This window comes from Trematomus bernacchii, unplaced genomic scaffold (genome assembly GCF_902827165.1).
Source record: "Trematomus bernacchii unplaced genomic scaffold, fTreBer1.1, whole genome shotgun sequence".
Lineage (NCBI taxonomy): Eukaryota > Metazoa > Chordata > Actinopteri > Perciformes > Nototheniidae > Trematomus > Trematomus bernacchii.
The window spans coordinates 8,842,381-8,868,607 of NW_022987698.1; the positions used below are offsets into that span (position 1 = coordinate 8,842,381).

The window sequence follows — 26,227 nt, forward strand, 5'->3', positions numbered from 1 at the left end:
GAGCATTTCAAAAGCATGCAGGAATGCCCTAGTGCTACCCTTTCATATCTTGGCCGAATAAAGATCACAGAAAGCCGCTCTTCGTACTTGAGCAGATAATGAACGAGCAGAAGATTATTCAAATGTCTGGAGGAAACATAGCAGACAAACAGGCAATGAGTTGACAGAAGGATCGTCTATTTGTGACTTCTGTAGACATACAGCCATAACCTGGCTTACAGCAAATGTGGATCTTGAGACAAGGACATGTTGAAATTAGCTTTTTAACAACACAATAGGGGTGGCCTGGTCGCAGAGGCACACAGTTCTACCTCAACAGAGAATGATAATAGTGTGTCATCTTTAGTGCCAGGCCACGTTGGTTCTCTGCAGGGGAAAGTGGCGGATCTCAGAGAAAGGTACAGGGCAGAGTTAACAGAGCCCAGTCAGATTTTGTTTCACTGCTGTCAGAGCAAAGCTGGAGAAGGCTGGGAAATATTCCTATCACTGCCAAAAAGCACACTCCTACTGTACGAGACAGAGGCAGTGGCATGCACAGTGCCAAGGCCCATGGTGCACCGCTGGTGTTGGTCTGCCATGGCACAATAGGGATAGTCTGTCTGTGTCTAGAGACCAGATTTGAAGGCTGAATTGTCCCTCTCAAGTTCTTAAAAAACCCTAATTATAGATTTGACATTGGTAAGTTATCTGACCAGGGTAACAAAAAAACATTTAAACAAAACTCTGTATGGACATTCATGCCAATACATCATATTGAATTGAATTGAATTGGAGCGTGAATTAACTGTCAGGAACAAGTTTAATAGAAAAAGTGAGCCACTGAGTTTAGTTTTGGTATATCATGATGGTATGTGTGTGGTATAGATTAATTTCCCACATGTGGTGTTAAGATGAGCTTACTAAAAAATATCAAGGTTTGGGTGGACGGATAAAACAGAAGCTTTTAAAGTTATTAATTAACTTCCTTAAAGAGACATAGTGTGCATTAGTCCACCTTTCACCTTATCTCTCTCTCTCTTGGGTTGGTGCGGATAATACAAAACTGTGACCCGTGCATCATTAGTGAATGGTTCAGAGCAGCCATTGGCACTGTCTCCCATGGATGTTGGCAGGTTCATGAACATACATGTTTCAGTTAATACAGGGTTCTTACGGTCATTGAAAACCTGGAAAAGTCATGGAAATTCAAAATGCTAATTCCAGGCCCTGGAAAAGTCATGGAAAACAATATTTTTCCCAAAGTTTTAGAAAAGTCATGGAAATATAACTAAAGTTGCATCAAATATAATTTATATTTTATCTAATCGCCGAAATAGTAATACTATAATGATAATACATACTGTATCGTATAGTAATGAAACGTAAAATGGCATTTAACTGTCGAGGTATTTTGCTGGTGAGAGATTTTAGTTGCTTTAGCGTGTAGAAGCTAGTAAGCCTACTATTTGATTTGTTTTAGATAGGCACAACATGTTTCAGGCCTTATTTTCTTGTTCCATGTTAAAATAAACCATTTTCAGTGGTACCGCTGAGAGAGTAATTTTTTTGGTCATGGAAAATTAGGTAAAGGTCATGGAGAAGTCATTGAAAATCATTGGTGAAAAAGTGTATGAACCCTGTTAATAGTTCCTGAATCAGGTATGGTTATGTTATAGGTTTTTTTTATTAAGGTATCTCTGTGTGACAATAAACCAATGATAATTGTGCAAAGAATGGTACATAAATGTTCGAGTTAATACAGTAAAGCGGGCACTCCATCATGACATTTATTTTAGTCTTATATACAGTCCTAAATAGCCTGCGAAACAATTGGACAGTGTTATTCCAACAAAATCAAAAACTGCATGTAAAACATCATGGATTATTTCATGTTGCATGGCATTTATATTATGTTGGTGGTTGGTTTGAAAGGAGGCGAAAGATGTAACAGAACTGAAAACTTTAGCATGCTGATATCATACATCAATATTGCATTTAGCAAGTGGGTCTTTTGCAAGTTTCCAAAATTCCTCAATACTGGAGCATTGTTAAAGCAAATGTCACATTGAATGAATGTGTTGCATGACTACTCATTTGGTTTAGCAAATGAACCTCTGTATCACATGACTCACAACACTGATCCCAACATAGTTCCTCCAATAACAACCACCACAGTACCAAGTGAACAAAGAGGTATAAGCTGTTTAAGTTGCTCCTGAACTGTTTTCTCTGGAGATTGAACCTCCCCAGAGCAGTCGGTTTCCAATACCACGGACATTGCCTTCACCAACAGTCTGAGAAGGAATTATTTCCGGAAGCTCCTAGCACGCTACTGGGCAGGAGAAGTGTGAGATTAGAAGTCCTCTCCCATCCGGTGCAAATACAATAGGTTAAACCACCTGCTGCCCCGAAGAGCTTTTTCTTCCACTACTGTTCCAATCTTCCTTTCTTGGGGTCATAAGGCCAGAGACATACTAAATGTTATTGTTTCTTCTTTTTCTGTTATCCGCCTTTTGTTGTGAATGTGTCGGAGAGACCATTAATCATACCCACAGCCACACAATACAGTCTGTCTCGTTTTCTCTTTTAATCTTTCAGTCATTATTTCATTTTTCACTTCTCTTTGTCTTGCTCTTTCTCATTCACCCTCCCTTACCTCCCTCTCTGCTCCGTCAGCTCCGTCTTTCTGTCTAACCTCTGTGCGTGTTTCACAACAGCCGAGGACCGTATCTGCCCCTCCCCCCTGCTACCCCCCAATGTTTGTCTGAAGTATTAGGAGGTTGTTGCCTTATTGGATAGAATTAATTGATTAATACTTTTATCCAATTAGTGCTCCCTCATGCAATTAATCAGCTGGCTGATGTTAGGGCCGCTCCATCAGTCGGACGAAAGGCAGACAGATGCTTTGGGTCTGGTGTGTGATGAACAATGACCTCTCTCTGTTGCTTCCCCTCCCTCTCTCACCTCTTTCTTCATCCCTCTCTCTCTCTCTCCTTTTCTATTTTCCACACACCTGGTTTCCTGTCCTCTTTTCACCGTTCAGCCATCGCTCTCCAGTTCACAGCACGTTGTTAGAGTTCTTGCTGAACACAATAATTGCTAGTGGAAAACAGTTTTCTTCAGATAATCCTAACAACACCAACATATTGTGGGTGTTGTCCCTCAGAACACAATGGAAAAAGAAAGATGAAGAAAGGGGGATGTTTGTTCTTATTAATGTTTCAGCACTTTGCATGCTATAGAAGACAAAGTAAAACATTAAAAAAGGCTCAGAAGGATAAAAAAGAATGTCTATATTCAGCCCAAATCGCAACTATAACATTTTCCTCTTTTGTGTCTTACAGGTGTGTCCTACTTCTGCCTTTGAATCACTGATGGAGTTGTCATGATGGCCACAGAAATACTGTAAGACCTTTGAAGGATGAACTTTACAACCCACTGGATTGTTCTGCAAGGAAAATACATTGAAGCTCAAACAAAATCAGCAAGAGTAAAATGAGTTGACCTTTTCTCAATTCAAGGATTCTGCTTCAGGAGGCAAACCTATTCATGACTTTTCACGGAACTGGATCACAGCAGAAAAACAAGATATATATTGTTATTTTTGGCAGCTTAGTATTTAACCTCTGGAAACATGCACCTACCTTGGAAGTGACATGGCTAGAAGTGTAACCAGATGCAATTAAGCACTTAAAATGGCAAAGTCCAAAATGGATGGACACCATCATTCTTCAAGGGCGTGCTGCTTACTGTTGTTGTATTCCTTTTTTCCACTAGTTTCCCTACTAATCAGTGACATGCTCCAGTAAAATCTGTTGTTTTGGTTGCCTTCAACAACTTAGTTTGAAAGACATTTGCCAAAGTCTGTTTGTTTCACTTTCAGGCATAATTGCAAAAAGTGCTATACAAAGGTGGGGTGGATACTATAACAGAATCAGAATGACTGACCATGCTACGATACAAACAGGCACTCTGCAGGAGGAAGGAATCCAATATGCTCCATGATGTGCCCTGTATTCACCAGATAACCTCAGATTTATTTGCAATCTCATGGATTAACTTTCAAGTTCTGACACAAAAACATTTTATGTTTGCCCTTGTGGAGTTTTATTTGGTATAAAATACAACCCAAAAACGTTTTATTTCTACATGTATCTTTGTTATTGCATGTAGACCCCGGCAGAATTTCTATCTTTTGTTCTTTTCCCATTTTGTTAAAAATCAAAATGGCTCATTTTTTTAAAGCAGGAGCTTGGACACTGTTTGCAGCATTAAGTTTGTTTAGCTGCTGTAGTTTTGGCTATTGTGAGGTCTCAAGGACTAGTGGTTCGGACTCAGAAGGGAGTAGACAAGAGCCAGAACCCTCGCCATATGAAAGAGTGAAGAGAGGATGGGTGTGGAACCAGTTTTTTGTGGTGGAGGAGTATACAGGCACAGAGCCGCTATATGTTGGCAAGGTAAGTCATTTACATTTACTCTGTATATATGTATTGTCTGAATAATGTTTTGAATAAGACTTGATTTATTGAATTGAAGGTATTTTGTATGATAAACCTTTCAGTTGAAGTATGAATGCATGCATGCTCCTGTTGTGAGGATGAATGCATTTGAAGGAAGGTATTTTTTAATATACCACCTTCATAAAATATTATCATAAAGTACTTGACAAGAATAAAATATAATAAGAATAAGACCATCAAACTTTATAGATCAAAGCTCTTCAAAGCAAAATCACCGTTTCTTGACAGTAGAACTCAAGAGCCCTCAGTAGAACTTGGTAGGAAGACCTCATATGCAGGACCATGTAGGGATATATATATATTTTTTGATTCAGAAGTTAATGGTGAGCCAATGTAAAGAGGATGAGATGGGTGTGATGTGAGTCTGTTGGCATTGTTGTGGACCATTTGTAAACAGTTCATGGACGACTTCCAATTCCTGGTGAAAAGGGAATTGCAGTAGTCTAGCAGGGATGGCATAGTCTATAACCTGCGGTAAGGTCTAAAAAGTTGTTCTCACTCACTCAGGCTCCGCCTTCTACTGGAATCTTTGGGTAATGTTCTTCACCAATAGCAGGCAGATGCTTGCCTGCTCAATTTGAATTTAGTCAACGTAGCTGGCCAATCAGGACGAGCCTACCCGAGTATTACCCAAACAGTCCAGTAGAGGGCTCCGCCTATGTTTATAGAACGAAGGTTACAATTCGTTACCATACAGAACTACTAACAGACACTAAACATCAGTGCTCTATCGCAAGTAAACAGACAGTTAACCAATATAAATCTAAAGTTATGTGTGAGGGAAACTTCTGAAGCAATTGGAAACAGGACTCAGAGAGACACGAGGAGAGCTGGAACTTTGATGGCAAACACTGACGGTTTATTTGGAGCTTCGGCTGGAGAATTCACAAGACATGTCATGAGCCACGAGTTGACCACACGGTAGAGATGTCAAACCAATTCTGAAGAACTCTTCTGTAGCTCAAGGTTCTAACTAGTTCGGAGTGTAATAATCAACATTCTTTATCAGCGAGACTAAACAAATATGGACCCTGAATCTAACTAGAGCTGTCGTCCATAGAAAATAATGTGCGCCAGGGAACCTACGCTCCTAAAAAGAAGAGCCTCTAGATGTCCCTGAACAATAAACTACCTCATGACGGCGCGTGCTCGGTCATAAGCTGGCAACAACAATGCGCCCAAGCTGCCCCTCCTTAAGAGAGATAGCAGCAATACCCAAGGCCATAGACCTATGCCATGGGAAAAGAGACCGTGAAAGGAGAAAATTATGAACTGTGTCAAAGGTTGAATACCTAAGCAAATTATTCCCTACCATTATGAACAAAAGTGAAAATATAAAAATACTAGGGCTGTCGCAAAAAAAAATTAACGCCACTAATTATTTTAACGCGATTAACGCATGTGTATTTTTTGTCCTCGGTCGCCCCGTAGTTTCAGAGCGCATCGAGTTTAAAATACCATCTACAAGCTGATGCTGACAGCCCCGCTCCTGCCACCCGCTTGTGGCAGACCACACTTCCACGCTCACCGGCAGGCCCGGACTGGCCATCGGGAGGACCGGGAGGGTGTGTGTATGTGTGGCGCGACTTGAGCGAGGCACACCTTACGTGTTGTTGTTGTTGTTAGCATCTGGTGCTAGCTAGCTGCGCTAACGGATATAAGGAGCTGTTTCAATGAAAACAGAGGCGCGACATTTCGCCGACAACTGCGCCGAGCACTTGACTTTATGCAGGTAGCCAGACAGTGGGACATTGTACGAAAAGTCAGCACACTCACCACGGATAGTGCGCGCAACATGACTGCAGCGTCCAGGCAGCTCCCATTCGAGCATATATGCCTTGAGCTGCACATAGCTCCAACGATCCATCACAGTGTCTCCACATTCACACACACACACACACACACTTTGTATTGTATTATTGTATGAGAGTGGTTCCAGGTTGATTTGAAGCGAATATTTGTAATGTTCAGAGGTTGTTGTGTTTAATATTCATGAGAATATTTGTCATTGTTCAAATGATAATAAACAAACATATAAAGCATATTTGTCCACTCATATGTTGATAAGAGTATTAAAAACTTGAAAAATATCCCTCTAAGGTACATTTAGAACAGATAAAAAATGTGCGATTAATTTGCGATTAATCGCGATTAACTATGGACAATCATGCGATTAATCGCGATTAAATATTTTAATCGACTGACAGCCCTAAAAAATACTGTTACTTTTTGTCTCTTCATAACATCTATAGCTCTGGCTGATCACAACTGTGACTTAATGCAATAGAAGAGAAACAGCCATTCTGTAAAATAGTTTCTACCTTTACCTGTCAGTAGTTGTGGAGCTCCAGTGCAGCAGAGTTACCATAGCTTTAAATGTTGTTTCACACCTACAGTCCTGTTGTCACTGTTATCTAAATATGAGAACATCATCGTTCTCTGATCCACTCTGTCATTTGCTTCTTGTAATGCAAAATAAGTACATCCTGCTGATGCGTCACGCGAAAACTTTCCAAAGGTGAACTACTGGAACAGTTATTTATGAAGCAGCTACGCTTTTAGAAGAGACACACTTCAAAGGCAACTTTCCCAGAATAGTGCAATATATAATACACACAGACTTGCTTTGGTAGTAGCCTCAAATATAACTTGAAGGTAAATGGGTGGAAATAAGCGGAGATAAGCACTTAGTGTTAACTTTAAACCTTCATGTTGTGAATGGCCTTTTGCATTACCTATGGAATCCAATGAAAGTGAGCCTGAATCCAGTTTCAATCAATAAAAATGACACACAATTTAGCTGACTTTTCTCAAGAACGCCTGCTTTTACACGATGGGAAACAGAGGCTACATTTATTTTATTATCCATAAATCCTGGATCATTTAACTTTGATGCAGTGGGAGGAAGAACGTTTTGATGGCACAGGAACTATCATAGTTGCTTTTACTGGGCAAACACGACTAGTGTTCAAGTCCTTAAATACAGAACGCAACAAGAAATGTAACAATACCAAAGAAACATTTGCTAATTGTTTCATTGCGGTTACCTAAATCATATATATCCGACCATATTTGACCCCTAACCCATCACAGTCCCCCTGCTTCCACTCCTACGGCTATTTATTACATGTTTTACTTTATTATTTGCCCCTTTTGTTTGTTTGTTTGTTTAGTTCACCATGTAAAGCGGCCTTGGGTCCCTTGAAAGGCGCTTTACAAATCTAATCTATTATTATTATTATTATTATTATTATTATTATAAACACTTAAAATGCAGATTAAAGCGACTTTGGAGGCATGTGCTTAGGAGTTTTTTTGACCCATTTCCACCATTGCATTCTTTAAAAATGTTGCATAATAAGCTGTGTGTGAAAACAATCTCAAACATGACCATTTTTTGTAGTCTGTTATCAGACTAATTTGTCTTATCCTCAAAATCGAAAACCCTATTTCTTCCTTTAGTTCCTGCGGCAATTTTTTCCCAGCAACTATTTGGTCAAACAGCCCCATTACTCAGTGATGACAGGTTCAGCATTGCCCTTCTCCTTTTAATGTCCAGGACGATATCTTGACACCAGAGATGTTATTGTTCTAATGTGATTATAGAGATTAAGTATACGTCAAATCAAATCAGTTTGCCCTTCTTGTAGTCCAATGTGTAGCCTTCATTTTAGAATATTTTCCTCTTCTTTTTCCCTCCTCTCGTTCACATCCTGTTCTTCAGTTGTACACACTGCAGTCAGTTGATGAGAGTTGACAGCATGTACAATTTGATTGCCTTACATCTGACAAGATTAGAAAAGATGGGATATTAATGTAGACAGCATGAGACTCAGTGATGAGTCACAGACAGCAATTCTGTGATCCCCTTGTTTCTAATCATTTAGACATGGCAATTGACCAGCTAATATTGCATCTGCATATATTGATCTCTTTATTCCAAACAAATGAATGGAGATGTTTTTCACAGCAGGGCTGGCTGTTGCAGAATAATTATCCTTTGGCCATTATTTGTCAGACATTGTAATTACGTTGCATTCCTGCTGGCACAACCAAATACAAAGCCAACAGGCACTGCTGTCCGTGTGATGGGGGACAGTGACATACTGTAGAGAGAAATGAGTGGTACATGAGGAAGGGGAGAACAAAGGGAGAGGAGAGGCTGCAAAGGGAAACTAGGGACGGAAATACTTCATACACTGATTTGTTATTCATTAAAGGACAGGGTTCCAGGGAAGGCAGTGAACTGATTTTAAAGGGCTGAGGGAAGCTCAAGGGAGTGACACAGCAGGAGGCGAAGAGGGATGATCTTATTCATAATATTATCTAAAAGTTATTGCACTTCATGCGAATAGTGATAATAATGGTTTGTGTGAGTGTGGATGTCTGTGTAGAACTCTCTCTAGCACACAGATGGACTGCTGGACCTTTGGTATCAACACTTTAATTTGAGCAGTAGAGGATTAAAGCTAAGCACTGTGGCTCTGTACTGGATAATTACGACAAGCTTCTTTCTTTTTTTTTTACTTTTCCCCAACTCAGCAAACTTGCCAAGCTGTGTCCGTTTTACAATGTACCACTACTCTGCTAATGAAATCAGATTAACCTATAAAATGGTCACTCCCATTCAATTGAACTGGCAGCTTTGATCAGTAAGGTAATGCATCCTTGTAGACTAAGATTGTGCCATTACCTTTTCTTATTGTGAATTACTGTTCAAAATGTCATAAGAGGCAGAGTTGCTGTTGAGCCCAGATTATCTTAAATGGCTGTTGTTAAAACGCAAACATTACAACTTTTTTGTCCTCTATTGTAACAGAGGAGAGATATAGAATTGGACTGTGTGTGTAGCATGCATGCAGTATGCTTTGATCTTTGTATCCTTCCAACTCTCTGATCTGTATGTTCTGTATCTGGCATGGATTTGGTTATCATTTTTCAGCATGACGAGTTAAGAAATAATGTTTGTCCATTTGCAAGGTGGTTATTTATCCCTTTTCTTTCAAATATGCATTTAATCTGAAGCCAAATGAAACAGATGGCCTTGTCTTTTTTGTTCACCGAAACGTCTTCTAAAAAAATCTGTTTGATTTATGGGATATCACTTTCAGTGTATCTGGTTTGGACAACAACATGTTCAGTCTTGTTCTGGATATAAAGTAAAGCATAAACCTTATAACAAGCATGTTGCATGTGCTTTTATTTCTTTTAGCTGTTTTGTTCTGTTCCCTTAACTGTGACAGTGTAGTCAACAAAGAGTTCCTTTGTGATAACCAAGTAGTCTTGGTTGGCATACTTGCTGTGCCTTGTGTGTGTGTTTATGAATGAAGGGGAAAACAGTGTTTGACCGTGGATACAGTTATTTCAACAACAGAAACATGCATGTGCTATGGTCTGTTAAAGCAATTCTCCCCATCGCAATGATCCAAGTCCTGATTAGTCAAATCTAGGTCCTAACATCACAAGGCTGACATCAAACAGGAACAGATCAGAGAAATGAAAAAAAAAAAACGGTGGTGCTATTGGACACGGAACTTAAAGGAGCCACATTTCCCATTTGTTGTTACTAGAGAGCCTTTTTTTTCTCTGGTTTGTCATTGTTTGAAATGATTTATAAATAATCTTTTGATTTATGTTTTGTGGCTCTTTACTTGTGCACTTCCATCCTCTATTTCCTGTCTAAGCTTTTGAAGTTCTGCCTCCAACCCCCACTATCCAAGCACCATTGCCCCCTCATTTAAATCTCTCTTCTCCCACTGACTTTCTTTTCTCTGTTTCTCCTCTTCTCTATGCTACCATTTGCCCTCCCTTCCATCTCCCATGGTCTGTACCCTTGCTTCCACATAGCTGTCTCCACCTAGGCTGCCTCTGATTCAGTCACCTTGTTAACACTTTGAAGCTGTTAAGATCACAGAGCTTGACAAGCTGCAGTGAAATGTGGCAGGCCTACTCCTGATTACACAGACTTAAATATAAGACAGCCAATTTGCTCCCGCTTTGAAACCCTCAATAAACCAAGGATTCAGTGAAGCCCAAATTCTGATATCTCCACTGGAAATGAAAAATCCTGACCAACACATGTCTCCCCTTTCTATTATATATTTTATTTTATTAAGCCACTTGATTCTGTAATTGTGAAAGGCATGGACTTGCGCTTGTAAACACTTTAAATTCATATTGACACGTTTGTTGAAATGTTGTGTGCGATTTGCGGGATCCAAAGATTCACAGATGTTTTACATTTTTTAAAAGGGATGTCTCCAATTTCTAAATCATAATTTACCACTCTGTTGTGCATTACCGAAGCTGAGCTTTTGCAATAATGTACTTTTAATATACAAACTCAAAAGAGCTGACAAGAATGAAACTTTGTGTCACTGCATGTGAGTCATATTTCACTCCCTTAAGCAGGTTAGCCTACAGTGTCACAGCTAGACACTTTGTTATGACCCAAAGGTGAACCTGACAGGGCTTTAACAGCCTCACTCTCCCCTGACTCACCCCACAGCCCCCACTGTAAACCCTTAGGCAGTGCTTACTTCTTGCATAAAGTTTAGCTTAAAGCCAAATACTGATTCATAATAACTGCTAAGCCACAGCGAGAAATGCTCATTTTAAGTAAGTTTAAAGAAGAGGTTCAGATTTTTTTAATAAATGTAATCTACAATATGCTGTTATTATACCCCTATGTCACGGGCTATGCATGTTGAGAGAGTTGTTGGTTACTGTAATCATCCTTTCCATACTGGCCATGATGTAAAGCTTTTTTAAGTCCTTCTGCGCACTCATGTTTCAAAAGTTCAGATGAGGCTAATGTTAGTTTTTGGCAGAACATATTAAGGTAGGAAAATTAATGTAACTGCTTACAATTGAAATGCACACATGGGAATATGAGTATTGGGTACATTATTCTTACAAATTCCCTTAACATAGCCTTTTCATAATTTGAATGTCTAATAATCATTAAATATTCTGATTTGGTGAGTCATGCTTATTGCTAAAACTTTAAAAAACGATCATTCCTAGGCATTTCCTGGAGGAAGGAGTGTCCTTTTCTACGACTTCCAAGCATTTTCTATGGTCGTTATTTGCAAAGCACAAAATAACTAGAATCATTTCATTTAGTTTACACTGATCTAAAAATATGTCCTTCGCGTCTATGTCTTTCTAACCGTTTCTAAAAGCATGCTTCTTCACAAATGTGCAGAATGTGTGCACCTGCCTTTAACACTGCTAATATTATGTGGGCAAGCATGGCAAAGTAATCTTCCACCTTAAAGTATGCTCTGGTTTTTCTCCCTGCAATTTTGAGAGGTGGTTATAAAATGTTTGTAGTGTAGGCTGGGATCAGCAGCAGCGCTTACCTTGTAGTCTGCCTGTAACAATGGATTTAAATAGATACCCATTTTTATCTGCGGTAGATAACTATCGTAATGCCCCAAAAAAATATCAAACTGCAAAACCCTGTGATCATTACCTAAAGGTAGACATTGAGTTTAAATCTATATGATTGCATGCATTTGTTTTTTGTCTTTTTCCCTTCTCTCAAGACTACTGCCCTGACCAATGCAAATCTTCCCCAGCCCAAACAAACTCTATTCCCCCCACTTCATATAACTGTTTCATCGGGTGACACTGTTGCAAAATGTAAAACATGCAGCTCTCAGAAAGATTGACCAGTGGAGCATGATTCTTGCTCATCAGCAGCGGACTCCTCATGTACATTTGTTAAGGGTAGATTTGCCTGTTTATTTTTGGCTAACAGAGTGATGTCCTGGCTCTGACCTTTAGTTTGCTGAGAACAATTTGCTAAGCATAGTATGTGTGTTTTTCATGCTGTCAACTTGAATCACTCCAGTGAGGATAGACTGACAGACGGATGGGTATATTCAGCCTGAGGGGGGAAAAATAGCATCATCCCAGCAGAATGATGAACTCACTATCTATGAATATGCTTGTGTGTGTGTGTGTTTGTGTGTGTGAGCAAGCAAACACAGTAGGTAGGTGTGTGCGTGTGGCTGGTTGAGAACATGTAGTAGGTATGAACTTACAAGCATGGTGTCAGCATTTGTGCAATTTAATTAATAAATGAGGACAACATTTCACACACATTCTTGTCTCCAAAAATCTAATTGAGAAATACAGAGAGAAATACAGAGAGTGTCTTGGTGAAACATATCCAGTGGCACATGTCTATGCACACTTTTATTGGATAACTTTCACTGTTTGCACCAATGAAACTTATTTTATTATAACTGAAATATTGATACCATCAAAGTATCCGTACGTATATTTCCTCTGACTGTTCACGTATTTGTCTTCAGGATGATTTGGAATGGTGAAAAAAGGCAAAAACAGATAGATAAAGAGGAGGGGGAAATGGATGAGGAAGGCAATATCGAGGCTCAGCCCTGCATTATTCTTCAGTTTTACGACAAATACTTAATGAAAACCCCCGCGAGGGTGATAGAAGCCTGTATTTAATTAAGCCTTTATAAAATATTAACTAGGGAGGCCGGGGCGATTTCTCCTCTCCCCTGCATGGTCTGCACACTGCACACTCACACTACATAGATAGCTTTGAGTTATAATTTTAGAAAGAGGGTGAGAGGGGGAAAAAGAGAGAAAGAGAGAGAGAGGGAGCAGGTCTAGTGCCCACTAAAGAGCCAAACGGGAGGTTTGGATGGGGGACCAATGCTGCTTCTATTGCTGCCTCTGGAATGTCTTCTAATCACATTAGGGGGAACTATAGCTTTGATTTATAAGGGCTCTTTTAAGTTCACTTTTCAGCCTTGGCACCTCTATGTCTCTACCTTTAACAATCTTTGAAACGACTTTGGACTCCTAATTTGGGCGTCACATCCTGTGAAGGGCACCATGTGCAAAAAAGGTGTAAATCATTACTAGAACTGAGGTGTCTTTTTTTATAAGACAACGATGATGGCTGGTTATATGAAGCTCTGAGAAGGCCTTAAGCTGCAATTGCCATCGCAGGGATAAGATACGGGAATGGGTGGAAGGTATGGACTCATTTCCTTTGGTCACGGCTGATGACCAAATGTCATTTTCTGACAACTATCAATTACACAAACCATCAGTATTCAAAGAAGTTGAAGCTAAATAGAAAATGCTATGCAAAATATGTGACGTATTAAATTAAATGCAAGCATACTGGTTTACTAAACTTTCAACTGCATCTAGCAGCTTCCATCAGTGAATGGAGCTCAGGTGTCATGAAGCGTCCATATGCGATATCAAGTGATCATACATTTAAAGATTGTGACCTGAGTTTATGTATGTTACGCAACAAAAGCATTTTGATTTAGATTTTTGTTGACAAAAATAGACCAGCCTGTTTCTGCTTCAAACCAATTTGAAGATTTTGTTTTTCAAGATTCAACCAACTCACATGCTAACCAAAAGTGGTGGTATTGCAAAAGCAAATATATCAACTTTCTTAAACTTACATTCCTCATTATGTTGGTTATAAGTTATAACATAATCATGTGCATACTTTATGTTTCTAGTAAATTGCACTTACTGCTGCAAAGTAATATGGTGTAAACATAATTCTGAGGCATTAGGGTTGCCCTTCTGTCACATTAAATAAAATAAACATTAAGTGTGAGCCTCATTTGATTATTTATTTTTTATTTCATTTCATTTTACAGATCCATACAGACTCTGACGAGGGTGAAGGCAACATCAAGTACACTATCACAGGAGAAGGGGCAGGCACCATCTTCATCATCGATGAGCTTACAGGAGACATCCACGCCACAGAGAGACTGGACCGCGAAGAGAAGGCTTCCTACACACTGAGGGCCCGGGCCAGGGACCGGCTGTCCAACGACCTTCTGGAATCGGAGTCAGAGTTTGTCATCAAGGTCCAGGACATCAACGACAGCGAGCCCAAGTTCTTGGAGGGTCCCTACATCGGCAGTGTGGCAGAGCTGTCACCCATAGGTAAGGAGAGAACCATGTAGTGCGGTCAGACAGGGATAATCTGTCAGGAGCTTCGGGCTCAGACTGGCCCAAAGGTGCACACTACTAAATATAATGACCAGTTATATTACAGCTATTTTCATGATGCATAAGTATGGGTCTTTAACATAATGCTTTGTCCTCGGCTCAAGGGAGCTCAAAAAATGCCAAGTAAAGCAATATGCTAAAATTCTCCCCTATTCTTGAGATGGCAAAAAGCAGACAGGAGTTGTACAGTAAGATGGAAATAGATATCGAGACAGTGAATTCATTGTGAGTGAAAGGTGGTAGAATGGTGACATGGATTTGAGGCAGATCCCCACATGGACTGTGTCAGAGCTATGACCCGTAGGTATGAAAGATAGTGAAAATGAAGGAGATGGTGCAGGCACATGAAGGAAGACGAAGCAAATTGCTTTACTCCCAGATGAGCTTTGTGGCAGTGTTCTGACACACCGTTATGAGGCAAATGATGAAGGGGGGAATGAGGAAAGAGGAGCAGAGGAGAGGTGCTCTAGAAGAGTAGATAACAGCAAATGTGCACAATATTTGCATAGAGGCTTTTGACATTGATACCACAATGCTTTTAATCTTGACAACAGTGTTTTTATTGTCAGCAACAGTATTAGCTACACTTCATGGCTAGCTAAAAATCTTAGCGAAATGTGAAAAACAAAAACAAGTGAACAAATGTGTCAGGGGCTTCATTAGCATGGTATTAGTGTCACAGACACCACTGATGTTTAATAAACACAATTATGTTTGGCTGCCAAGTGATATCACAATACCATGTGTGTTCAAAGTTTTGTGTGTGATACTGATTTGTGCATGTGTGTGTGTGCTATCATGCATATGAAGGAGAGGTGGGGGTGCTCCTTGTTTGAGTGTCTCCAGGAGTGGTGCAGAATGGAATGGCTCTTCCCTGTTCAAGCCTGATTGGAATTAATTCCTGCTTCCTCAGCATGATCCGAACCATGGGCATTTCTGCCTACAGTGCTTTCTAAAACTGAATGGGGTGTGTGTGTGTGTGTGTGTGTGTGTGTGTGTGTGTGTGTGTGTGTGTGTGTGTGTGTGTGTGTGTGTGTGTGTGTGTGTGTGTGTGTGTGTGTGTGTGTGTGTGTGTGTGTGATTGGGAAGAGGGGGGGAGAGAGCGTGAGGGACAGAGCAATTGAAGGGTAACAGAAAATAGGAGACTGATAAATAGCATAGGAAAAAGTGCAGTTTAAAAAAAAAAACTTTGCAAAACCTTGGGAAGCAAGAGTTATTATTCCTAGAAGAAGGAAATGAATGGAGTCATAGAGACCATGCTAAGTTAATGTTAGTTAATGTAATCGTAATGATCACGACCCTTCCACTTTGGCTGTTCCCCCTTGTGTGACCCTGTCACACCTTACTCCAATTACGCACTAAATGAGTGTGCAGTTCATGTTTTAAACATCTTTGTGAAGCACTAGGCCTAATGAGGTAACAGCTACTGCTTAGTCAAGCATTCTCTGCCCTATCCCTATTTCTGTTCTTTACGCTGTGCGCCTGTTGAACATCAGCTAACGCCAGCAGTATTTTTTGGCATGTCAGTGATAAGGTCACAAGTACAATGACAATATCTGAAGGGAGGAAAATGAAAATAAAGGTGTCTGACTGCCACACGTCACTCACCAGCTCATGGGCTTTCACCACCGCGTCTGAAGCAGAATTTGAATATCACTTAAAGGGAAACTCAGCTTTGATATATGTTCTTCCTACAGTATTGTATAATACCAAACTGAAAAAACTACTATGCTATAAAGTATTGCCTTTGTAACCAAGGGCCTGATATAGCTGATTCCTCTTTTTTGTCAACAATCTAATAATTCAGTGAACCGTGGTGTTGCCCTGTGTGATTACGATAAGCATGGGCACTGCTAATTATTTTGGGTCAATTTCACATACGCTGTCCTGCTGCTGTGAATAATCACTCTCAGCACTACATTTGTATTAATCCATTGTTAAATATAATCCCCAACAAATGTACTGTTTGCTCTTCTTGATAAAAACTGCAGTGCCCAGCTGTTTCGGTAAATTAATAAGCCTGAAAATATGTTTTTGTAACCTGTTTTGGGAGATAGAAATCATTACAAATTGGCTTGGGGCTGAGTTTGGTAGACATAGATGTCAAATCAGAATTCATGGAGAGACGGAGTAAATGCATTGTTGATTGACTTCCAATGGATTTATTAGGAAAACAAAAAAAGCAAAACACCCCCTGTTTATTTTGCATTTCTGTGTTTATTTGTCCATTCGAGCAGGCTCAACAGCATCCACTTTTTTATTTATTTTCCAACTATGAACAAATCCTATTACATGTATGTTGTCCTTTGCATCATCCAATATAACTTTCCGTTCCCACCACATAACCATACTGTCACCTTTTATAGTGAAGACTTGATTTCTGTTCATTTTTCCTTTGTGAACACTCTTTATACCCAAAACCTGGTAAGAATCAGTAGGTTTTATGTAATTTAGACTCAGCTCCTGTGATCTGAGGTAGGGTTGTGTTTTATTTTATGATGGAAGCCGGATGCAAGCATAACCCACACCAGTGATATGCTCACTGTGCTGTTTTATTATGGCCAACCCTACAGCAAACGGCTTCGAAAACCGTCAGGCCATAATAGTAAGAAAGTAATCAGTAGTCAGCTGCCTGAGGCATATTCATTTTTACTTATCACTCCTGTCATGTCTCCCAGTGCACATCTTTGTCATGGCTTTACAGCTTTTACCCCTCCCTCTTTGGGCAGAGGCTTCATGTCTGTCAGTCTAACTGCCTCTGTTTTTCTGTCTTTCTGCATGCTTGCTCAGCATCTGCAACCAAACGCATTACATGTTTACCTTTGTTGGTTTTTAAAGCTTGGTTAACTCTGAAAAGGAGAAGAGAGGGCAAATAGAACAGGAGCAGGAAAGATGATGATGAAATGTGAGGGCCCGAGCTCTGTGTTGTCCTTTGGAAAATGTGTGGCTAATGAAATTGCTGTCTTAAATCAAATTTGTAGTGCATGGGTGATTGAATGTTGCTTTGAGAACCGTGCATGTCTCTCTGTTGGGAAAGAAGAGGGAACATGCATGGAGTCACTATGCGGAACGCTGGCGGTGTCCTCTGACTCATGTTGATAAAGACTGTGAAAAATGGATTTAATACAGTCTCTTGGTAGAGGACATCCTGGACTGAACACAACCAAGAAGAATGTGACTCGAAGATGTTGCCTCGGAATGACTTATTATATTACATTATAACATTATTTATCACAGCCCAAATACATGTGTTGTATTTGTTTATTTTGAGATAATAAAATACGTAATTAGTAGTTTACTTAAAACAATCTGAGACAACAGTGAGATCTAACGTTGAAGAGCTTTATTGACAAATGACCGTTTGCTGGCTTACTTACGGAAGGTGTATTTTTTAGCTTAAATTGCTAAAATGTAATACTACTCATAAAATAACTCGGGGAGAAACATATTACCTGGTTCACTTGTTTAATTTATTTGAGATTATAATTGTTTTTGGAGATTTCTGGGTAACTTTTATAGTTTTTAAAGCTATTTCAAAAGTGTACAGTGACAAAGAAACAGCTTCCAGAAAGACAGTGGCTCATCTGTGTCCTTGGCACATTTTTGGGGAATTAGAATGTTCTCCCAGTATCTTCTGTCTGTTTGTTCATGGTGTTTCCATGCATTACTTCCTGTTCATGCATGATCGCCAGATTGAGGGAAGGAATGGATATGGCTGTTGTGAAAGAAACACATTTACCCCTGTGAGAAGATACCCGATGTCCAATTTATTGACATCGTGATGCGTTGGAGCGATGAATCATCCATGTTCCCTGCTGACTTTAACTTTGGTTTCAAAATAAATTCTCTATGTTAGCGTCACTCTAAAGGTTTTTTTTGCACACGCACTCTTTGTACAGTATATGTGTGTGAAACTCACACACCTCACCCACAACGATTTTAATGGATATGAGAATAATGCCGCTTGAATACTCCGGCGTAATTTTAATTTATTACATATTTCACTGTATTTTTCAGGCTAAAGGGAGATAAAGATGTTTTATATTAATGAAACTGTGTATTATAGGTCTATTTAATTAATGGATGCTCATTTACAAACCGTTGGGTCATCTTTCTCTTTATGGGTCACTATCCCCAGTGTTTTCTGAATAAAAATGAACTCATCATCATGTAAATCAGCACCAATTTTTAAAAGCTAATGTTTCTCATGTCCATGTGCGAGGTGATGTGAGATTAGGTCTGTTCATTTAAAACACCCATCCTTCCATTATGAAATACCTCAAATTCATATTTGTCAAAAAGCCCTGTAAAATAGAATAGAATATAAGTTCACTGAGACCACTTGAAATTGCATAATGTGCTAACATACAGAGAGGTGTATTTTTAATATATTACCGATTCACAGACACACACACACTTTACTAGGGAGTAGAATACAAAGCTAGCGCCAACTTTAGGGCAAGTTTCGCATTTCTGTAGGACCAGTAACATATTATATATTTTTGTCCAAGCTTTAGAAAATGGACATGTTTAATAACATGTTTTTAATGCGTTTTCTCTCAGCGACCCAGTATTCTTCTCGACTGATTGTGAGGTTTCCAAGCACCCAGAGACTACTGGAAACTCAATGGTGTGTCTTAATGAATCATTCTAGCACACAATTCCATAAAGTAATGATCTAGGAAAGGAGCATCTTAACAATGAATGTTTTCTTAGTAAGAGCAGTGTTACATAAAGGCATAAAACTGAAGTCTTGGGTGGTGAAAATAACTTATATGTCAGTTTTTCACCTCGGTAAAAGGTAATGATAAGTAAATAAACAGGCAGGGTTGTTATGTTATTTAAAATGATTATTTTGAAAGGTTTTTCCCTCAAAAGCAGAGCTGCAATAATCAGAGGAATTGTGATAGAATGAGGGGTAATTAATTAGGCCATGGTGTAAAATAATTGCTTTCAAGATGGCAAAAAAGGAGAAGATAACATGTTTTGATTAAGTGGGCTTACAACATCCTCCGAGGGCCGTACAAATGATTGAACTCAACCTCTGCTTAAAAAAAACTAAAATCACAGCCCATTAATTTCGCCTTTCTTTCATGCTTTGCAAAGAAAAAGCAACCTCTTAATCCAGATATCTCACCATGACTCGCACATGCATGCACGTGCACGGTTGTGGCATGACCACCAAAACAGAAAGATGTGCAAATGTATTTAGCATCCATGATTTAAGTGGGGGGGGGGGGGGTCCGGGGGCTTTTGAGAGCAAAATTAAGAGATCTATGGATACATCTCTCAACATCCATATGAAACAGAACTGTAAGCAGATTTTCTTTTTCTTTACTCCCCTTTTAAACTGTATCAGTCTGACAGGAGAGAGCTCTCTTCCACCTGGTTGTAGAAAAAGCTCTTTATATTCGTTAGCATAGCTAGCTAACCAGATGCAATAATCCCCGGTACCTCTCTCTCTCTCTCTCTCTCTCTCTCTCTCTCTCTCTCTCTCTCTCTCTCTCTCTCTCTCTCTCTCTCTCTCTCTCTCTCTCTCTCTCTCGCTCGCACAAAGAAAATACGCTCGTGCCACACACACACACAGAGCCGAGCTTGAATGACACACAAAGACCCAGAAGTACAAGTACTGTAATGTAGCATATTATTTTCGATGGCGTTATTGTCTGTATGATATCATATGACCAGGGCCGGCCCGTAGCACTGGCGACATAGGCAGTCGCCTCTCAGGTCCTCTGGGACTGGTCAGCTTTCTGTCCCCAGAGTCAGAACTAAACATGGTAAAGCATCGTTCAGTTATTATGCTCCAAATATCTGGAACAAACTACCAGAAAACCTGCAGGTCCGCTGCAACTCTTACTATTTTTAAATCCAGGCTGAAGACTTTTCTTTTTGACGCTGCTTTTAATTGATATATTCATACCTTAAACTGCACTGTAACTTTTATTATCTTTGCTTTTAAATTTGTGTTTTTAAATGTCATTTTATATCATTGCTTTTAGATGAGTGTTTCTAGATATCATTTTATAATATGTTTCTTAATGCTCTTAATGTCTTTCATTTTTGTAAAGCACTTTGAATTGCCTTGTGTTGAAAGGTGCTATATAAATAAACTTGCCTTGCCTTGCCTAGGGCACCAGATCTGGGGGGGCGCTGCGCTGGTAGTTCTGGGAGGGAAAAAAACATTTTTGACAGTTTGGCTCATCCTAACTTTCAGCCTTGATGTAACAACATTCATAATTAAGTCAAGGTAACACCCTTTTCAACCCGGTTACACTTTTCATGTGCCCTGTACGATGGGCGCTGTAAGTGATGAAAGTGGGGGATGTTGACTTATCAGGCGCCCGCAGCTCACAGCCAAAGTGCGAGCGAGCCTCCGAGCGAGCAAGAGAGAGAGAGAGGGCGCGCATCGGTACCGCGGATCGTTGTTGGATTGAGGCTGATAACTGATGACAGCTCAGTGAGGTAAAGGACTCTCTGTGTTCAGATAGTTCACTTTAGTCTAAGTTATCTCAGTGGGTCTCAAACGGTTTGGTCACAATTTATGTAAACAAATATCTCCAAGGCACACCTTTATAATTATTAGGATAAACAAAAACAGGTTTGAAATCATTCCAATGTATACTATAGGACAGTAAACCAAAAATATTGTTTAAAACTGGAGAGATAAAAAAATATGCATCAATAAATAAATGTTAACAAGGTAAAACTAGGCTACAGGTCAACAGACAGGGACATGTTTCAGAGGGTTCACAGTGAGGACATAAATGGACTCTCCCATTGCATCACTGACTACATCCGTTTCTGTGAGGAGAGCATTGTACCGACCAAAAAGGTACGTTGCTTCCCAAACAACAAGCCCTGGATCAATGGGCACATTAAAACCCTCTTGAACAGGAAGAAGAGGGCTTTCATGGCTAGAGACACTGAGAAAGCTAAGACTGTACAGAAGGAGCTGAAAAAAGAGCTACGGGCAGCCAAGGAGAAATACAGAGACAAGTTGGAGAGTCGTCTGGAGGCCAATAGCTCTAGAGAGGTGTGGGGAGGGGTGAGGAAAATCACTGGGTACAAACAATAAAGCACGGCTGTGCAAGGGACCCCTGAAGGTGCGAATGAGCTAAACCTGTTCTTTAACAGGTTTGACCATCCCATCTCCAGCTCAACAGGACAGCAGGGCAAACCCTGGCACCACTACTCCCCCTTCTTCTCCAAACACACCCAACACCACTCCAGGGGGGGCATCAGCCACTCCCAGCAGTTTCACACCCCTAATAATTACCACCGGACAAGTAAAGGCCGCTACACAGCCACCTGAGACCAAAGAACGCGTACCGAAGGCGTCCCGACTTTTACGTCAGCTACGTCGCCTGCGTCGGCTACATCGCCCGCTACGCCGCCCGCCTACGAACACACCGCAAATAATTCAGTCGACGAGTGGCAATAACTGTCCTTACCAGCAGGCAGCGGTAGTGTGAACAGCCAATCAGAGTGATTGCTTGGGCCGACTTTCTCTGACCTCCCGCGGCCGATTCAACATGTTGAAGGGAGGCCGCGGGAGGTGTGAAAAGGTGCCGTAAAGAGACGACGGTGCGGGACACACCAACCTGAGTAGGGCGCCGCAAATGCCCGACTGCCTCTGACGGCCTCTGACTCCCAAAATCGGGTTGGTGTGTAGCCAGCTTTAGGAATCAGCTCTCGAAGATCAACGTGAGGAAGGCAAGGGGGCCAGACAACACCAACCCCCGAGTGCTCAAGGCGTGTGCCGGTCAATTAGCAGGAGTTTTTCAGCACTTCTTCAGTCTCTCCCTGAAGCTGATGAAGATGCCGGACATCTGGAAGACGTCTTGCATTGTCCCGGTGCCCAAAAAGACACGCCCCAGCACCCCAGGAGACTACAGGCCTGTTGCTCTGACTTCACACGTCATGAAGATCTTTGAGAGACTGATTCTGCAGCACCTCAAACCCCTCGTGTGTGACTCCATGGACCCTCTACAGTTTGCCTACCAGGAAAACATTGGTGTAGAGGATGCTATCACCTACATGCTCCACAGAGCCTACACACAGCTGGAGGAGCCGCACAGCTCACTAAGAATTCTGTTCTTCGACTTCTCCAGCGCCTTCAACACGATCCAGCCACACCTGCTAGCTGAGAAGGTGTCAGTGATACAGGTGGATCACAGCATGGTGGCCTGGATCACAGACTACCTCACCAGCAGACCTCAGTATGTCAGACTGCAGGGCAGCGTGTCTGATGTGCTGCTGAGCAACACCGGAGCCCCCCAAGGAACTGTGCTGTCACCATTCCTGTTCACCCTCTACACCTCCGACTTCCGCTTCAACTCCGGCTCATGCCACCTACAGAAGTTCTCTGACGACTCCTCCATTGTCAGCTGCATCACAGATTACAATGAGGAGGAGTACAGGGCCCTGGTTGAGAACTTCGTAGGCTGGTGTGACAACAATCACCTCCAGCTCAACATCAGCAAGACTAAGGAGCTGGTGGTGGACTTCAGGCGGAGCAGGAAGAGGCCCCATCACCATCAGGGGGGAGGATGTGGAGGTGGTGAACAGCTACAAGTTCCTAGGAGTGCACTTAAACAATAAACTGGACTGGACAGACAACACTGATGCTCTCTTCAGGAAGGGACAGAGCAAGCTGTTCTTCCTGAGGAGGCTCAGGTCATTCAATGTGTGCACGAGGCTGCTGCAGATGTTCTACCAGTCTGTGGTGGCCAGTGTGCTCTTCTTTGCCGTGGTGTGCTGGGGTGGAAACACAAACACTAGGGACACTGGCAGGCTGAACAAGCTCGTGAGGAAGGCTAGCTCTGTAGTGGGAGTACAACTGGACAATCTGGAGGAGGTGGCAGAGGGGAGGACGAGGAGGAAGCTCGACAGCATCCTAGAGAACCCCTCTCACCCACTCCATGCAGAGCTAGTGAAGATGAGGAGTACGTTCAGCCACAGACTCATCCCTCCACAACAACGCACCAAGCGCCTCGGACAGTCCTTTGTGCCTGTAGCCATCAGGCTGCACAACAAGGAGTCAAAAATGTAAAATTAAATTAAAAAAAAGATATGTATATATGCTGACAGTTATTTTACTCTTATTTTTACTCATCTCCTATTTCATAGTCTTTTATTATTATTATCATTATTATTTAAAAAATAATTCTTGATTTTATTTTTTATTTTATTAATCTGAGTGAATCTTTGCTGTCCTGTTTTTTCACGCTTACCCTGTTGCTGCTTTGTACAACTGAATTTCCCCACGGGGATTAATAAAGGTCCATCTTATCTTATCTTATCTTAAAATAAGATAAAAATGAACAACAAAAATAAAATACGTTACATTTATTTGTTATTGGCTATGGTAGGTTATTGGTTATGTTCACATACTTATTTGGTTATTAAAATGTAAACCAATCTTTTTCATATGGGTGTTTAGAGTTGTACCCCCTAGATCTAGTCTCTCGTAATTCTGCTCAAAGTGCACCAGATTGAAGCATTTTACTTTAAAATATTTTAAAAAATCTTTCTGGGGGAGGCATACCCCCGGACCCCCCTAGAGGATGTGACAACCACCCCCCAATTAAAACATGTTCATACAATAATGAATACATTTGAAACTTTCTTTATGTATATAACCAACATGTCAATACGTTTCAGTTTTTGTAGTGTATTGGTCTTTTGTAGAGATTTTTCATTTATTCTTTATATATTCTATTGTGTATTGCTTGGAGGGGGGGGGGGGGCACCAAATCATAATCTCGCCTAGGGCACCAAAATGTCTAGGACCGGGCCTGCATATGACTGATGAACAGATGGCCACTGGGTTTACAACTAAAGACACAGCCCCGCAAAAACTGCAGCATGTGTACGGCTCCTTATGGATTGGGTACTCAAATGTTTTAAGTGCCGGAGCGGCGTTCCGGTGCTCTCCATCAGCACTACACCACGTGATGACACGTTACACTCGTGTTGTGTTCAAGGAACCTGTCCATGGCCAGGAAAAACAGGCACTCGCTTGTTTAATTCTTTTGCGGTCTAGATTTCTTTAATTTTTCTTTTTTTCGTGTGTTTATAAATTACCTCGAGGGCCGTATCAAATGGTCTTGCGGACCGTATACGGCCCGGAGGCCGGAGGTTCCCCACCCCTGGCTTAAAGGGTGATGGACATCGGACATAGTGTGATAAATAAGTGTGACCGTAGATGTATTAAAGATTTATTAATTTCCTTATTCTGTGTTGCTTTAGGCAGTGTGTGTGTGTGTGTGTGTGTGTGTGTGTGTGTGTGTGTGTGTGTGTGTGTGTGTGTCTCATAGCACAAACAAATGTGATCATAAGAATTAAGGCTCTTTACCTTTCAATATAATAACCAATTTTAAGTCTTTTAAAAGTATGTGTTTTTTGTATAAATGTTTACATGGACTGGCCCCCCCTCCCTTAGGGGAATTCATCCACAAGAAACACACTGGACGCTGCACTAGGTCAGAAACCAGAGGAGACTGTGAAGTCCACCGTAGACTAGGGATGGGTATCGTTTGAAATGTATCGATTCCGATTCCGGTTCTGCTTATCGATTCCGGTTCTTATCGATTCCCCGTTTCGATTCCAAAATTGTAAAAGAAAGAGGTCAAACGTTTAGATAACAAAAATATCTTTATTCTTTTAAGCTTTAACTGACATTTTTACAAATAAAAAATATACATGCAATACAAATGTATTGCACAATAGTTGTGCTTTATTTTGTGCTTTATTTTAACTGAGCTATGCCTGTGGCAAGCTATTAACAGGCATTACACTGTGCCTTGTCTTTTTCTTTTTTAGTGTAGTGGAGCCTCACTTTAGAGCGTTTACCGCGATCCATCTTTGGTGTTATGAAGTGAATGAGCTCGTGAACTGTCTACGGGAGGGCGGGGGGAGCCTCGCTGCGGGGCAACTGTGGTCCTCTGTCGCCTGTCAGCGCAACTTACATGATGCCGTTTTAAAAAATGGGGGGCGGTGCCGGCCGTCAGCGTACCGAACCGGCCGCCAACGGCCCACTGACGACCGGCCGTTCTGTGATTCTCCAGAACACACAGATCGCCAGTCCCCATATTCCACCGGGTCACCGCGGCGCCGTGGTGCAGACGGACCCGCGGCGAAGATGGACCCGGTGGAATACAGGGGGTGTTTCTCAATCGCGAGTACGCTTGCTTGGTAGCACATGTCTGCCGAGCATCTTGCTTCAGAAGCGAATCAAGAATACTTCCTGGCATTCGGAAAACGAAGAGTGGAACACGCTAGCAAGTGTGCAGGTGCAAGAGGCCCCGCCTTACATCTTCCGCCACAGATTTGGGGAAATTGGTCCGTGCGCAAAGCATTGTGGGGATTTTAAGACCGCGGAGTCTACTCATCTGCAGCCTCGATATTTCTCCAAACGGAGTACGCCGGGCTCGGTAGATTTCCAAGTATGCTGGAGATTGGAACAGTACTTTGGCGGCACTCGATGACGTAGTATGCTTGTAATAGTGGCTCTGAAGCAGCTTTACTCGCGATTGAGAAACACCCACAGTCTACCGCGTTTAGGAACCGTTAAGCAGAACCGAAATTGTGTATTTTGTACGGGTACCCGGTACCTGGCATTTTCTGATCGGTTCTCATCTGGAACCGAGTTTCGGTTCCCAACCCTACCGTAGACGGACCACTTTCGGTCA

At 41.2% G+C, this 26,227-nt stretch overlaps 1 protein-coding gene across 1 annotated transcript in view; it reads left to right on the forward strand.

Moving 5' to 3' along the window:
- The first annotated feature begins 3,545 nt into the window (after positions 1–3,545).
- Positions 3,546–26,227, forward strand: part of LOC117489344 (cadherin-22-like) — a 74,568-nt gene continuing 51,886 nt past the window's right edge. Inside the window, exons 1-2 of the mRNA XM_034138560.1 lie at positions 3,546–4,436; positions 14,171–14,465. Coding sequence (XP_033994451.1) covers positions 4,206–4,436; positions 14,171–14,465 — 526 coding nt within the window. The 5' untranslated portion in view covers positions 3,546–4,205. The remainder of the gene's footprint in view (positions 4,437–14,170; positions 14,466–26,227) is intronic.